Source organism: Chamaea fasciata, unplaced genomic scaffold (genome assembly GCF_029207755.1).
Source record: "Chamaea fasciata isolate MVZ Bird 193981 ecotype frontalis unplaced genomic scaffold, bChaFas1.0.hap1 SCAF_1, whole genome shotgun sequence".
NCBI lineage: Eukaryota > Metazoa > Chordata > Aves > Passeriformes > Sylviidae > Chamaea > Chamaea fasciata.
The window spans coordinates 53,951,007-53,966,871 of NW_027094086.1; the positions used below are offsets into that span (position 1 = coordinate 53,951,007).

At 37.9% G+C, this 15,865-nt stretch overlaps 1 protein-coding gene across 2 annotated transcripts in view; it reads left to right on the forward strand.

The window, feature by feature from the left end:
• Nucleotides 1-12,245, forward strand: part of RNMT (RNA guanine-7 methyltransferase) — a 15,093-nt gene extending 2,848 nt beyond the window's left edge. For both annotated transcript variants that reach the window (XM_066183989.1, XM_066183997.1), the window contains exons 3-11: nt 966-1,098; nt 2,602-2,724; nt 3,769-3,884; nt 5,435-5,616; nt 6,201-6,365; nt 7,491-7,608; nt 9,279-9,380; nt 10,852-10,885; nt 12,123-12,245. In XM_066183989.1, coding sequence (XP_066040086.1) covers nt 966-1,098; nt 2,602-2,724; nt 3,769-3,884; nt 5,435-5,616; nt 6,201-6,365; nt 7,491-7,608; nt 9,279-9,380; nt 10,852-10,885; nt 12,123-12,160 — 1,011 coding nt within the window. In that variant the 3' untranslated portion in view covers nt 12,161-12,245. The remainder of the gene's footprint in view (nt 1-965; nt 1,099-2,601; nt 2,725-3,768; nt 3,885-5,434; nt 5,617-6,200; nt 6,366-7,490; nt 7,609-9,278; nt 9,381-10,851; nt 10,886-12,122) is intronic.
• Nucleotides 12,246-15,865: the final 3,620 nt, after the last annotated feature.

The window sequence follows — 15,865 nt, forward strand, 5'->3', positions numbered from 1 at the left end:
CCTTCTTTTACCTTGAGGGACTGCTATTTGAATAGCAAGATGCAGGGATATTGACTTCTGTAGTGAACTGTTAGGAATGCTTTTAATGGCTTCATTCCGGTTTGTACTGTTATTTCAAATGCTTTTTGTACCTCAGAGAGTCTATGCTGGTTGTCTCTGTTCTGTGACTTTGGATTGTATTTATAATTTTTTTTTATTTCATGTATATTGTTGAAGATTATCTTCAAGGTGAAGAAAGGTTGGGAGCTTCATATCTGGATGTAGACTGCTGCTCTGCATAACTGGGGAGAGAAGTGTCATGTAGTACTTAAAGCAGAGGCAGGACAGAAATCTCTTGGAGTATTTTGAGTTAAGGCTAAATCAGAGACATTTCCACACCTAACTCTTAAGCATTAGATGGAATATGTTGTCAAATGATTCCTCTCATTCCTTTATCATGGTCTGTTTAAAGTTCTGGCAGTGGGGTTGTCCACTTGGACCTTAATGTGATATCAGCCAATTGGCATTTTGGTTAAATTGGCACTTTATACACTTCTCTCAGATGAAAACTGAATTTCTGAAACAGAGGCTTAAGTTCCTTGAGAAGGTACATCCTTTTCCTCTGTCCCAGACTCAAGAAGAATGAACTGTGTTCTTTGAGAGTGGTTGGAAGTATTGGAGAACTGAAAGTTAAGTGTTTCTGTGAAAGAAAGATGCTGGGTAATATCTATCACCCAAAACTTGCTTGAATGAACTAAAAAGGGGATTAAATTTGTGAGTGTTGCTGTGATGATTGATGTACTGACATCAGTACCACGATAGGTATGGGAAATCTCTTTATAATGATGGTGCTTTTCATAGTATCGCTTGTTTGCTTTCTTAAATCCTTGAAGTGAACACATATGTCTTTTGATTAAATGACAAAGTAATAAAAAGAATTCACTGCTTGAGTCTGATCCTTCTGTGGTGTGATTTCTTTCCTGCAGCGCGTGATTGGCCATGGGCAAGCTGTAGCTGCACATTATAATGAACTTCAGGAAGTTGGGTTGGAAAAACGTAGCCAGTCTCGCATATTCTACCTCCGCAACTTTAATAATTGGACAAAGAGTGTCCTCATTGGTAAGCTTCCTTAACTGATTGCTCAGTAATTATGTAATTAATGTAATTAGTGTTTGGATCAAAATGTAACTTTTCCCGTTTCCTGATATGGAGCATGACACTTTGTCTCATAATACATAGGATATTTTTCTACTGCAATAAAATGTCTATATTTATATTTAATTTGATTCTCTGTGATAATGTTTTGTATTGTTGGGAATGCCAAGTGTATGCTTAAGTTTTAAGGGTCAACTGACTTAAAGAGTTCATACTGGAAACTGTTCTTCTCTATGACTTTTTAAAGAGAAAAGTGCAGTTTTAAATCATAAAGAATTTAAGTGTTCTTGGATTCAAACAAGAACAGCTCCATCTATCTCAAATAATTTATTAGGCATTTTCCCAAACCAGTCTCTGCTCAGATCCTGGTTAAGCAGTTCTGCAGGAAGCTTGAACTCATAAATATTTTCTATATTACCCATAGTCAGTGGTTGGAAAGATGGAAAGCTTAAAGGATGCAGTTCTTTAAGAATCAGCAGGTTTTTATTTAAAGGCAAAGACTGCTGTTCCACAAATTAATTCCAAATTGAGGAAGAAAAGCCATCAGATATCTGCCAGCAAAGAAAAGAATCATCAGCACAGCGCCACAGGTTCATGAAGAGGGATCTGTGCCAGGAGATGTTGGCACCATTTGTCTTAGCATGCTGCTTTTTGTTGTGTTGTATCAGAGCAGTTAGAAGCAATATTTAGATTTCTATAAAGCTGTTCCTGAAGCCTGTGTTGAAGCCTTTCTGTCATAAATAATTTCAGCAGTGTGGCTTTATAGCAGTTGTATCAAAACATATTTCATGTCTCCTACTGTGAAGAAAAGTTGCTAGCATGCTGATATGTTTTACATAATATGCCAACATCAGTCAGAGCAGAGAGAATCTAGACAGCCTGGAGAGAGAAGAAAAAATGTAACTGGTGTATGTAGGGTAGAAAGACAGCAAAGGAGTAGCTACTGTTAATGCAAGGCCTGGGAGAGTGAGTGAAAAACATCATGCATTTTTGGTAAGGTGACTGGGAGGAGATGTTGCTGCTCATGCATTTAATTGGCTTTTTTTTTTTTTTTTTTTGCAAAAGGCTTCCCCATACTTTCAGATAACATCTGCCTTCATTATAATGCTAATGAAAGGGAACCCTGTTTCCCTACTCATGTACACGTGGTTGTTTAGCCATGTGCAGTGTTTTGCCTTAGCCAGGGAAACAGTTCAGAGCCCCAGTCAAGTTTCATGCAGAGCACATTAAGCACAGAAAACATTCATCCTCTCCACAGTTTTAAAAGTTTGTGATTCCTTTCATCCTTCTAGAAAGAAAAGAGATTTCAGTTTGTAACATTAAGAAGATTTTGAGGTGTTTTAAAATTCTCAACCCCTTTTGGTTCTTTAGGCTTTTAGGTGCAGTACAAGTGCAGAGATTAGGTGCAGTACATGTGCAGAGATTAGGTGCAGAGATGTGTTTATATGTTCCTTTTTATTTTTCTAGGTGAATTTATCGACCGGGTACGACAGAAGAAGAGTGATATAACTGTTTTGGATCTAGGATGTGGGAAAGGTGGAGATTTACTGAAATGGAAAAAAGGCAGAATTAAAAAACTCGTCTGTACTGGTAAGAAGACACGATAACTTTCTAGGGAAAGTACATCAGGTTTTATGGGAAACCAAGTACATCTCCAGTATTTTATTGTTTCTTTTTTCCAGTCAAAGAATGTAATGAACACCTTTTCTGCAAAAAAATTGTATTTTTAACAACTTTTTAAACTTTTAATCTGAAGATACGACTTGATTGCCAGCAGAAACATAAGAATTATCAGTACTTAGCTTTCTGTTCAATTTCTAAATAAAAACTGGTATCACTAAAGAAAAACACCATTGCCACAGGTTTCCTTAGGCAAAATGTGGGAAAAGTCTGACATTTTCTGCTTTATGTCTTTTCTCCCACATCTAGTCTCATAGTATTTTTAATTGTTTTGAAACACGTACAGGAGAGTTGCATTTAAAAAACCAAAAAAAAAACCCAGTGTTGTGAGAAAAATGGTCTTGGGTGTTACAATCAACTAAAGATTTTCAGACTCAGAAGCGGGGAAGAGCTGAAAGCTGGTTAAAAAATTTCTTGTTTGAATAGTTGGCTTAGATGTTGGGAGATTGATACCATCTTCCCTTTTCTCAAAAAGTAGCCCAAGGATAATCAGAGGAAGTATTACTTAACGCCAAATTTAATTAGGTACTAAAATTCCCTAAAACTTTAACTGGGAGTTATTTTGGGTACTTCACATTTTACAGTTCTTTCTTGCATTATTCAGTGGGCAGTATTTAAATACGCTTAATCAATTTGCTTACAGAGTTCTTAGGTAAATTTATTGCATATTGTCAGAAACTCAGTAACTGAGAAAGAAGCAGTCTCAGAATTCTAAAGAAGTCCATTATGTGACATATGAGAAATAATTGCATTTCAACATCTTTTGTATTTTTAAGAATATTAAGGATCCTAGGGAGCTGAGCTGTTTTAACGGGACTGAAGATCATTTTTTTTTATCCTGCCATATTGTACCTTCTGTGTTCCAGTAATCATTCCAGTTTTCTTGAATGGGGAGCAGTGTACACACTGCTTTAAAAATTTAATTTATTGTATTTATTATCTTTCCATATGTAGACATTGCTGACATTTCTGTGCAGCAGTGTAAGCACCGCTATGAAGAAATGAAATCCCGATGTCGGTACAACGAACATATTTTTGATGCAGAATTCATACAAGCAGATAGTACCAAGGTACAGTTCATGTGCTTTGTAATATTTTGGAGATTTAATGTTCTTCATGGTAGTGCTGTAACATTTTGGGTATGTATATTTTTAAGTTGGATTATTGTACTGCCAGGAGAATCAGCCACAGGGGTTACCAGAAGGTTGCTTAAGAGGTCCTTAGGTGCATTTTGCTGCTGTTGTGTAGTGTAACATTCCTGAAGCCTGAATGTCTTTTTCAGATGGTAAATCTGGTACTTTCACTATCTTTTACTCAACAAGGGGAACAGAATGACTGTATAGCTTTGGAGTTCTGTGGGGCAGCATGGGATGTTGGAAACTGTTTTTGGTGAATGCTGGAATAAATAAAGGACATTTTCTGATTTGACTCGTACACTTAGAATTTTTTTCTTTCTAGTAGCATTTTGGTTACTGTAATAGGTACCTTTAAAACTTGTGTGGTAGAGCAGGTTTCTTAGACTGTCTGGAGTCAGTGGTGAATGCATGACTGAGGCTTAGGGGACAGTTCTGTAACCAGATTTGTTTTTGCTTCCTAGAAGTGCAGGCTGAGAGTGCCCTGCTGGTGGAGGCTGAGACAGAACCTACCTGCTTCCAGCATATCTGTGGAAAAGCTAAAGCTGTTCTCAGCCTTGCATGAAGGGTTGTTTGCTTGAATTCTTGGTTGCCTTTCCTTCTTCTGAGAAATAGTCTGTTGCAGGTTCATGTCATCTCTCTTTACTTGGGGGAGAGAGAAGAGAGATATTTTCATGTTGCTATTACAGCTCAGTCTTAGATGCATATGTATTTTGTGTTGCATGCTTTGTTCTGTCTGTCCTTATGCTTGGCACACAAATCTTCATTTCCCTGACTTTGGATCTCTATCATGAATGTTGTATGTCCTGCAAAATCTAATTCTGCCCACCTATGTCTTTTTCTATGTCTGCTGAGTAGAATGTCAAAGCAAGCTTTTACCTGACAAATATCAAGGGCTCCACGTTCTTCAGATTTTAGTTATTAGCTCTGGGATGGGGACGAGTACATTGGTGATGAACATGGGTGAGAATACAGACCAGTACAACTCATTGGGCAAGGCAAACTGCTATATTTGAAACAACCCCTTCTCCTCTCAAGGGCATGTTTAGTGGGTCAGTTTTCATTATAGAAACTTAGTAAACTGAAATTCATTTTATTACAGATTTTTTTTTCCAGCCTAAACATGGCCAGTTGTAAAGCCCCAGCAATGAAGTACTTCTGGAAACTATAAGTTAACTAACCTTGGGTTTTGGTCTTTCAGGTGTAACAGTGTTACTTGACAATATGAAAAAGATTTGAGGGCATTATAACTTTGAAATGTGTGTGTATTCTTGTTGTTTCAAAATGTTGTGTATGGTTTTCTGTGTAGGGGAGAGCTTTTTTTTATTCTTACCTTTTTCATCTTGTCCTTGTTGAACTTGTAAAGGAATGGGAGCTGAAAGGAGAAACTTCAGAGAATTCAAAGGATTATGGAAGTATTTGTTAGAAGATTTAAGTGAATCATGCTTGTTTCTATAATTCTTTTTCTTTTTTTTTATCTGTTGCAGGATCTCTTGTCTTCCAAGTACAGTGATCCAGACATGCGCTTTGACATTTGCAGTTGTCAATTTGTTTACCACTACTCATTTGAGACGTATGAGCAGGCTGACATGATGCTTAAAAATGCTTGTGGGAACCTCTCTCCTGGAGGTTATTTCATTGGCACAACTCCAAATAGCTTTGAGCTTGTGTAAGTACTCTTATGTCCTGTTAGTCTTCCAAAACTCTGTGAAGTGGTAGATGTTCTTGCAGTGCTCCAGTACGTTTGTGCAAACAAAAGCAAATTTTTGGCAACAATTTTGGATTCTAGTTAAAAAAAAAAAATCTCACTCGTGACCTTGACTCAAACAGGTAAAACAATATTACCCCTTGTCTCTTGTCCTCATGGCTCTTCTGTTAGAGAGTATGGGTCCTCATACACTTCATCCCTCTGTCATGACTTTAGTTGTGTCAAAATGGCCACAGCATGGGGGAGAACTGTCAAGGTTTTGTGGTTGTTTCCAGAAGGCTGTCTTGTCTATGTCATATGTCCAGGCTAAAGGTTCGTCTTCTAGGTCCATTTAGTCCTTGGTATGTTGTATGGGAATGATAAGCTGGTAAAACCCAGCATGCTGCTTCATGGCATTGTTTTGTTGCCTTATGAGATAAGGGAAGTGGGAAATTAGTGAGATCACTGGGTGTTGCTGGGAGAAACACTTTCAGGCTTCCTATGTGTAGTTTTCTCTGTCTATTAAATACTGGTCAATAAATGTTTGTTTATGTCTCATTCTATAGAAAGAGACTCGAAGCTTCCGAAACAAATTCATTTGGGAATGATGTGTACAATGTGAAATTTGAAAAGAAGGGAGACTATCCCTTATTTGGCTGCAAGTATGATTTTCACTTGGAAGAAGTGGTTGATGTCCCTGAGTTTTTGGTTTACTTTCCCTTACTGGAAGAGTAAGTTAAGTTTTAAATTCATTATACAATAAAAACCGTGGAACACAATAAACATTTTCTTAGTTTATGTGTCATTGCATAATGCTTGCAGAAAATCGTGTTTTGGCTTTCTTACTGTATTTTTCAGTTCTTAATTTTTTATTGTTGTTTCAAATACAGAAGTTTCTCTCATTTCCATCCACAACTATAATCTGTCCATTGAACTCTGCTGAAGGTGTTCTGGTCAGAGGCTGTGAGGACTTTATTTCTCACCAGGGAACATCTAGTCTGATATATTGGATCTGTCAGCAAACCTTTAGAACTGTTAGCTTTTTCTTCTTTAATTGTAACTTTTTGAGGGATTTCTTTCTACCCTTTTTTTTAGTCTTTCAGGAAGCTTTCTTGTTTGTCTTCTTCATCATGGTGCCTCTTTCTTGTCTTCTCCACCTTTCCTTTGATGTTAATAGGATTTTTGCTATGATGACTTTTTTCCTTCCTCTAAATAATCTTCATCTGTAAGCATCTATTTTGCTGTTACCTCTGTGTGACCTCAGATTTGGTTTCCCTAGCTGTATTCTGAGGTGCAGACAAATCTTTCCATACTGGGTTTTTTCCTACCATTCAAGCTCAGTATGGTTAAACAGCATTAAGCTTTCCCTTCGAGCCTGTTCAAGAACTTCATTTGTAGTTGTCTGTGAAAAATAACAGCATCTGTCACTGATAGCTGTAACTTCAGTGTTCCATGTCCATGGTGTCAACATATAATTGAAATGTAAGCCACTAAATACAATAGAAAGAAGTTCTCTAAATATATTTATAATATCTGACATGATAGATACTGCAGGGAAAAGTGTAGTCTTTCTGGAAGTCAGCGTGGGACTTTTGTGTTTTTGGAGAAGAGACCTTTTCTATTGAAATGTTTTTGAATTAATTCTGTGTAGATTTTTGTTATCCTAATTTAAAAAAATACAGTTTGGTGGTACTGCAGCTTTTTTCATATAAATGTCTTTACTTAGAAAAAAATGTTGTAAAAAAGTGTAATCCTAGTGAATACCATAAGATGTCACTGTGGCTTAAAATTGTTTCTTTGAAAATAAAGTTGGAACAATTTTGCTGCTTCCCTAATTAAACTTATTATTTTGACAGAATGGCAAAGAAGCATGGTATGAAATTAGTCTACAAAATGACATTTCGGGAATTCTATGAAGAAAAAATCAAGAACGACGAGCATAAAATGCTCTTAAGGAGAATGCAGGCCCTGGAGGTAAATTGGGAGTTGACTTGTTAGATTTTAATAGCATTTTACATATCGTTAATTTTGTTCAATAATTGCAATTCCCTTTGTGAACATCTTGCAATTAATACCAATAGAAAGTATATAGTTCCTGGGACGGAAAGTGTTACTCTAGTTGTTGACCTTGACTGGCTGCCAGACACCCACTGACTTGCACTCTTGTTCCCTCTTCCCAAAAGGATGGGGGGGAGAAAAAGAAAAAAAAACTTGTGGGTCAAGATAAATTCAAGCAAATTGCTTAGCAATTACTGTCACAGACAAAACAGACTGAACTTAAAGAAGGTTAATTTCATCATTTGCAAAAAAAAAAAAAGTAGAAGGTAGAAAGTAGAAATCCATGAAAACCTAAAAACACCTTTGTCCCACCCCATTGCCTGTTCCCAGGCTCAGCTTCACTTGTTCACTCCTGACCTTTCTACCTCCTCTCCCTTCTTCTGTGGGGGAGGGAGGATTGTGGTTTATTCATAACACTTTTTCTCTCTCTTCTTCCTCCTCACACTCTTCTCTTGGTCCAGCACAGGTCCCACCCAATAGATGATTCAGGTTTTGAAGATAATATTTCAATATTGAGGCAGGTTTCTGTTCTTGTGAAGTAGGAAACATAAGCCCAAGAATCATGCCAAGTGTCAGATAGTGGTGTCTGTAATCCATTTCTTCCTCAGCAGAGAGACTGAAAGCTGGATCTTTGTGCAAGGAATATTGACGGAAAAGACAGGAATCCTTTTACGAATAAAAGGACAGTCTGTGTTCATAGAAGAAAATGCTACTTAACTGTAAATGAACATATGTTTTTGCCCAATGTTTTTGCTTTTTTTTAATCCTCAGGGTCTTACCCTGGATAACTTTAGCCCCTTCAGAGAAGCATTTTCAGGCCACCTCTGAGGCTTTGGTTTTACTTGCAGTTCTCTGTGCTTCCCTCCTCCCTCAAACAGTAGAATTCTTCAGCAGAAAACTCTCAGATCAAGTAATTGGTGATTTACACGGCTGAGTCACAGACTGCCACTTGACTGCATTTGTTGACTCTTAAAGTGATGGTGCTGTGTAGGGGCTCACACCAGCAGCAGCACAGAGACACAGCCTTTGACTTACCATCTTCCTTCTTAGGAAAGTGAGAGTTGTCTTAAGGTAGTGGCCACTTGCAACTGAGGACTGATTATTTACACAGATCACTAGTAACTGGGATCCTTAATAAGTACATCTTAGTTCTGAAGAATCTGTTGTATACTTCTGTTACAGCTTGTGTGTTATTGAAGCATTTTAATTGTTCTGCTTGAAATTGTAGTTGCCCATTTCTTAGTACTTCTGCTGAAAATATGCTGGTATAGTTGCTCTTCTAAAAGAAGGTAAATCTGGGTAATGCTCATAATGAGCTGTACCTGAAGGAGAGTGTTTATAGTAATTCTGTTTCCCCTGCTTTAGAGACATAAGGATAAAACTTAATTTATTTAATTCTTGGGTGTCAGATTTTCTGGTGAGTAGGGAACATCAGACCTGTTCCTGAGGATGCTATAAACGAGAGACCTAAATTTAAAATATTTTTAAGACTTAGTGACCTCCGTCATGGACTGTGTTGTGACAAACCCTTTACTTGATGTGATTACTGTATCTCACTACTCAGTATTTTGTTCTATGTTCTGCAGCCATATTCTACACTTGGTGATTCCAGGCTTGTTTCTGATAAACCTGAAGATTATGAGCATGCAAAAGAGTTTATCAAAGATGGCAAGGCAAAGTTACCATTGGTAAGTTCCTTTATACTTCACTAGGGATAATGGTGTCATAAAGTTGAGGTCCTGATCTTTCAAACTGTGGTACCTTCTTCATTTCAACTGCAGTCAAGTTGGGATGAGTGTCTCGTAGCATGTGAAAAATTGTAGAGCTGCAGGGCTGAGGGGTTCATAAAATCTGTATCCGATGCTCAAAGGATAAAATTCACTTAATTTGGTGTCTGTTAAATTTGTAATAATGCTGAAGGGAAAGGATATTTTTCCCTCTTCCTTGACAGCTGTTCTAACTATTCTTAATTTGAGGAATTGTCTTATATTTCTGGATCTTCACAATACTGATTTAAAGCATTAGTTCCAATACTGTGATGGGAGGCTTCAAAGCTTTCTTCATAACACTGTATATATTTGAAATCATTCTTTCCATTTTCATCGGTACAGCATGAGGGTGGTCAGCTTTAAGTTTTCCACTTGGTTTTGTTGTTTGGGTTTTTTGTGGGTTTTTTTAATCATTGATTCATCTACCATTCATGTTCTGAGTTCTTGATGATGTAGTCTTCTTACTGCAAATATAAAAATCCTGCATCAAGAGAGAAAAAAAAAACTTGCCCTCTACATTTGAAATTTAAAAAAAAAAGTTAAAAAGAAAAACGCTTGTTTTAAGAAATAGGCTTCAGAACATGAGAACAGCCAAGTCAGACCAAAGATGTCTGTTGCCAAGTGCTGTTTTGAAGGGTGAACTATTTGGTCAGGTTTGGTCAATGGGTAGCATATGGACTAAATTATGGCCCCATTGAGGACTCCTTGGATGGGGATGGAGTGGGCAGAGCATAAAATTAGCTTCATCTTGTTGCCTTATGTTTCTTAAGTGGTGGGGTAAATGACAGCAGCTTTTTACTTGTGAACTTGCCCTGCTTTCATCTGATCAGCTGAGCTGGGAGTTTCCTAGGCTGGAAGGCAGGCTGTTTTTCCAGAATGTGAGGGTGAGGGTGAGAGTTAGTCTCTTGCAGACAGAGTTTCTGTGTGCGTCTCATGCAGACAGAGTTTCTGTGTGCAGGGGTGTGTTGTTGGGTGGAGGCAGGCAGTGTTCCTGAGGAAGGTGGCAGCACCATGGTGTAGGACCTTTTCTTTTGTATGGGGTCTTTTCCTGACTTCTACACAAATACTGGGTCCGAACACACTGGTGTGTGGTAATGCACACAGGCATGCTCTGCATTGCAGAGGCATCCAGACCAACAGACTGTTGGCCCATTCTCCTGTACCTGTTTAATTTAGGTGTGTTCTATTACCTGGGTCTTCCAGTTCCAGAGCATCATAGTTAGTGGAGTTATAAATATCCATGGTCTACAGCAATGCTTTTCTTGCCCCTCAATAGCCAGTCAGTGTGGGTGGTTAGACATTGGTCAGTTAAAGATAGATCAGTTAGATCAGTGTTTTATTGTTCCCTTATTTTTTGTTGAAACTGTGGGATTTTTTTGTCTCCTTCTAGGGAACCTTGAGTAAGTCTGAATGGGAAGCAACAAGTAAGTACTGGTTTTGAAAACAGTATTGACTGAATGACTGCTTTGAAAAGTGTGTAAAATAGCTTGTTAATCATGGAAGAAAGTCCAGATTTTAAATATAATAAGATGTTGTTATTTGTGTAATTCAGAATGTCTGGGTATAGATTATGTAGTGTGCACATGTCAAGAAATTGGGAAGGAAGTACATAAGTGCAGCCAAGCAGGATTAGCATTTTTGCAAGCCGTTATACTGGTTGTGTTAGTAGTTTAAAAACAAAAAGTGCTGTTTACTTCACAGGTGAGAAAAAAACTTCAGTCTGCTTTCTTAAATTATTATCTGATTTTTGAATCCATGAATTATAAGGTCGACATAAATTCCAGAAATCTAGATGTATTATCTCAATTATCTATTAGAGAGGGGCTTTTAATATAATTTTATACCTTTTTATACCTAAAAATAGATTTACAGCTTTAAAAGTTCAGTGATTACTGTTTCCTGAGGAGTCTATTTTTCCAGAAACATTTGGAGTATTGAGCTTCTGATAAGAGGATAAGCACAGCTTGTTCCTTACATAGAACTTTGCATGGTTGCTAAGGAATGTCTGATAAGCTTGTCTTGAACATTTTGCAAGTAGCTATGGCATCTCATTCATTAAAATAAAAGCTGAATTCAAGTGGGAATCTATAAATGTTTAATTAGACCTGTGATCTCAAGTAACTGATTAAACATATCTGTCTGGTATGGAGCACAGGAACATCTGGCATGGATTATATGCCAACTAAGAGTTTTCCAAGGGTGCTGGTGTGGACTGTATGAGTATCCATTAATATAGAATCATACTGTTCTGGACTTAAAAAAATGCTGTAATTTCGTCTTTGTCCATCAAAATTTAAAAGCGCAAAATTGATAATATGTATCATGAGTTTGTTCACTTTTCCATTAAAACTGAAGTTAACGATTTCAGCTCTGATTGTCCATTACTGTACGTATGAAGGAGTCTTTAAACTTAACTTGCATATGACTTTTTATGTGCTGATGAATATTTATTATCTGTAGAATGGCACAGTAATTTAGGAATTTCATTCACATTTCTGAAAACATGTTAAACTATGCTGTAGTGGAATGCTAGAGTTACTCACTGGAAAATCATAAGATCTTTTGTAATTTCAATTATCTTAACCTGGTTACATTTTGAAAACTTAGTTACTGAGTCACCAAGAAAGCTGAAACTTTAAATACTTCTATTTTCTTTTTTAGGTATTTACTTGGTATTTGCATTTGAGAAGCAACCATGAAACTCCACATACTGGATGCAGCAAGAAGAGATCATATCCATGTGCAAGTTGGAATGATCAGAAATCCATTGTGGCAACTATTTTTTTATTTTTTATTTTTTAATTATCAAACGTGTGCAGGACACTACCAAAAACTAGAGCAAGCTCGTGATTCAGAGTTACATTGCCTGTCTGTGACAGATGGACTTGTGTGTGTATATATAAGAAAGATTCTGAACCAGTCTTTTTAAGCATTTGTAAGCAATCTGCATGCTCTCAAAACCTGTGTTTGAACTCACATAACCTTGTTAGAAACAAATGTTTTGTTTGTAGAAGTATGTTTGTGATTACGAGCCTGACCCTGCACTTTCTGAAGTTGATGGAAGAATGTTAACTTCAGTAATGCAGAATGAGGGCCTAAATACTGTTCTGCAGAGCTCTATTAGTTCATAATGAGATCTGTTCAGCATAGAGGGTATGTCTACATTGCATGCAGAGCAAAAAAATACCCAAGTCAGTTTAAGAACCTCTGTGCTGTGCTCAAGCCTGCATTGTCAATCTACCTTAGTGATATTCATGGCCTAGTTTACATGGTAAAATCCCACGATGTTCTTGTTTTTCCTGCTTGCTGATATGTAGTGTCGCTTCATGGTGCTTTTAAGATTAAAAGAGTTTGTTCTGTACAAAACTGTTCTGAAAGTACTTAATTTCTAAGGTTTTAAACCTCTACTTTGTTTTCCAAATATGGCTATGCCATAATCAGTAACAGCTGCTTAAGTTAGATTACTGAACATTTTTTGTTGTAGTAAAGACACTTCCGACTTTTCAAGAGTTTTAGTGTTTCTTGAAACTTACTAGACAGATCTTAGGATGCCTTTCTTTCTTTTGTTTCATAGGATTCCAAATGGGCTCTGCAATAGGATAAGCTGTTGGTGGTGATGGGGAACCTCATTGCAGTCTTAAGGCATTAAAAACATGGTCAGGTCATGGATTACGAACCAAAAGGGGAGCCTGTGTAATATTTGAGGATACCAGCAGTTCCCTCTGGAAGGCAGGGCTGTGTACATGCATGCACACTATGGGTAACAATCCCTACATTAGAGCCACGTATTTTGTTTGGGAACGTAATCAAATTATACCAGTGGGCAGAATGGTGCCTAACTACCATCATAACTGCTTGTTAGTCTCTTAGAGCTGGCTTAGGGATTTCTGTGTGGTGTTTGCTCAACATTCCATGTGCTTGTAGCCACCTATTACTGAGAAGGCTTGAATACTTCATGTTTTTTCTCTCCAATTTTGGGCTAGCAGTAGCTGATGGCTGCTGTTGGCTAATAGATATAACACAGAGATGAAATGATAATGGTACATGAGTATTTTGAAAAGTTATAGCAAACCTAGAAGCAAACATTTCTGTTAAGACTTAAATGTTCAAAATATAAGTGTTTTTAGTTGTATTGCTTTTCCCCTGTAATTAGGTTGTACTCTTTCCTCCATAGCTCCTGATTTTTTTATTGTCTAGAACACCTGTAACCTTCACTGAAGCAGTGGAATCTGTCAGTTCTGCTTCTGAAATTAAGACAAGATGTTCTTGTCTGCTAGAATTAGTACTCATGAAACTAGCTAAAAATAATGACACTTTAAAAGTTCTGAGATGTTTCTTTGAAATTTGTGTGTGTCAAAGCTAGTTTTGTTGGATTTCTTGTATCAAATTTCATTTGAAAATACATTGTTATGCTATTTTTGGAAGAAATAAGAATAATAAAAACAGAGGGAATACAGTGGAGTGTCTTTCCTATTTTAAGCGAATCTTAACATATCAATCACATAGTGCCATAATAGTAGAATTTGGAAGGGACCTCTGGAGGTCATTCGGTCCAACCCCTACTCCTGCTCAAGCATATTCACCCAGTGCTGGTTGCCCAGGACCTCGGCCAGACAGCTTTTGAACAGCTGCAGTGGTGGGGACTCCACAACCTCATTGGGCAACCTGTGCCAGTGTTTGACCACTCTCACAGTACAAGTTTCCTGGCGTTTGGAGGGATCTCCTGTGTTTCAAAGTGTGCCCATTGCCTCTTGCCCTGTCACTAGGCATACAGCAAAGCCCCTTTCCTCCAGGGCATTATCCCATCAGATTCTACCATGCAGACCTTTGAAGAGGCAAACATCTGCTCTTTCTGAGGGCCAATGTTGTGCTTGGTTTTTGCTCTGCTAATGCATCTCAGGATCTTAAACTCCAGTATCTCATGCTCACTGCAGCCAAGGTTGCCTTTGACCTTCACATCTTCAACAAGCTCCTTGTTTGGGGGTATGAGTCCAGCAGAGCATCTCTTTGGTTCCTCTGTCACTTGGGTTGGGAAGTCACTGGTGCTCAGGAACCTCCTTAATTGCTTTTATCTTGTTGTGTTATGCCTCCTGTACCTGTTGTGGAGCAGGGCCTGTAGATGTGAAGCTACTTCCAGCCACAGAGAACCTCATCCACTTCTCTCTGTTAAGGTGTCTTTTAGCAAAGAACCAGTATAATGTCACCTGTACTTGTCATCTCCTTAGTCCTTAGCCTTTAAAAAAATCTCTTCATTGCAGGGCTCATTGCAGTCATACAGGTCATCTCACTATTCCTCCATGATTCCAGCAAGTTTGCAGCCCTACAACATTTCCTGATAAATGCCATGTCTTCCCTGTAGAACCATACGACTTTAGAGAAGCAATTAGAGGTGAGCAGAGCATTTAAGTTCTCAGGGCTGCTGATCAGACATTGAAGATGGGGGAGTGCTAAGGTCATCTGAGCTGGATGACTTTTTGCAATGGAAGGAATTTTGGTAATCTTCTGAATTAAGAAGTTGGAGGTGTGATACCTGGTGCTGCACCAATTAAGTGGTTCCATTTTCAAATTCACTTTAGACAATAAAGGAAATCAGAAATGGCAAGTGGACTTTGTAGGTAATTTTGTCCTCCCTCAACTAGGTGGTGAGATGTATGAGTTGGAAATAGGAGCTAGAAAACATGCAACCTTTTCCTTTAGTTTCTTCCCTAATGGCAAGCAGTTGAGAATTGTGCTGGAACCGAGTGGTTCAGCATGTAGTTGCTGGGGAGGGTCAGCAAAACTGAGAAACTATTTTGTGCTTAGGTTAAGTAGATTCCTTGCTGCTGGAAACACCTCAGTTTGCCATGAAAATGCATTCATGATAATCCTGTATTAAAGAAGAGGTAATTGTTCCTTGATTAGATATTCGGAAACCATGTAGCAAAACAATGAAATGAGATACTGTTATTTGTGGAGGAAATGTGTTATGTCAGTGCTATATTGTAGAAATTTGCTTTTGTGACTTATACATCAGTGTGGTAGAAATTGCTGCAAAGCACTTAAGTATGTGCTGTGTTTCATGCTTAAGTTTCAAGCAAATGCATAAGCAAATGTGTTGCCTGGTGGAAGGTATTTTATTGACTTAAGGAGGCAGACTTTGAGAATGGTTTTGGTTGGAAGGGACCTTAAAAATCATCTAGTTCTACCTTCCCTTCTGTGGCCAGGAACACCTTTCACTAGAACAGGTAGTGCAGACCTCCATCCAACCTGGCCTTGAACACTTCCAGGGATGAGGCACCCACAAATTCTTTGGGCAGCCTGTTCCAGTGTCTCATCACCCTCAAAGTAGAGTATCTTCCTAATACCTATTTCAAATCTACTCTCAGTTTGAAGGCTTTGCCCCTTGTTCTGTCACTACATGCCTT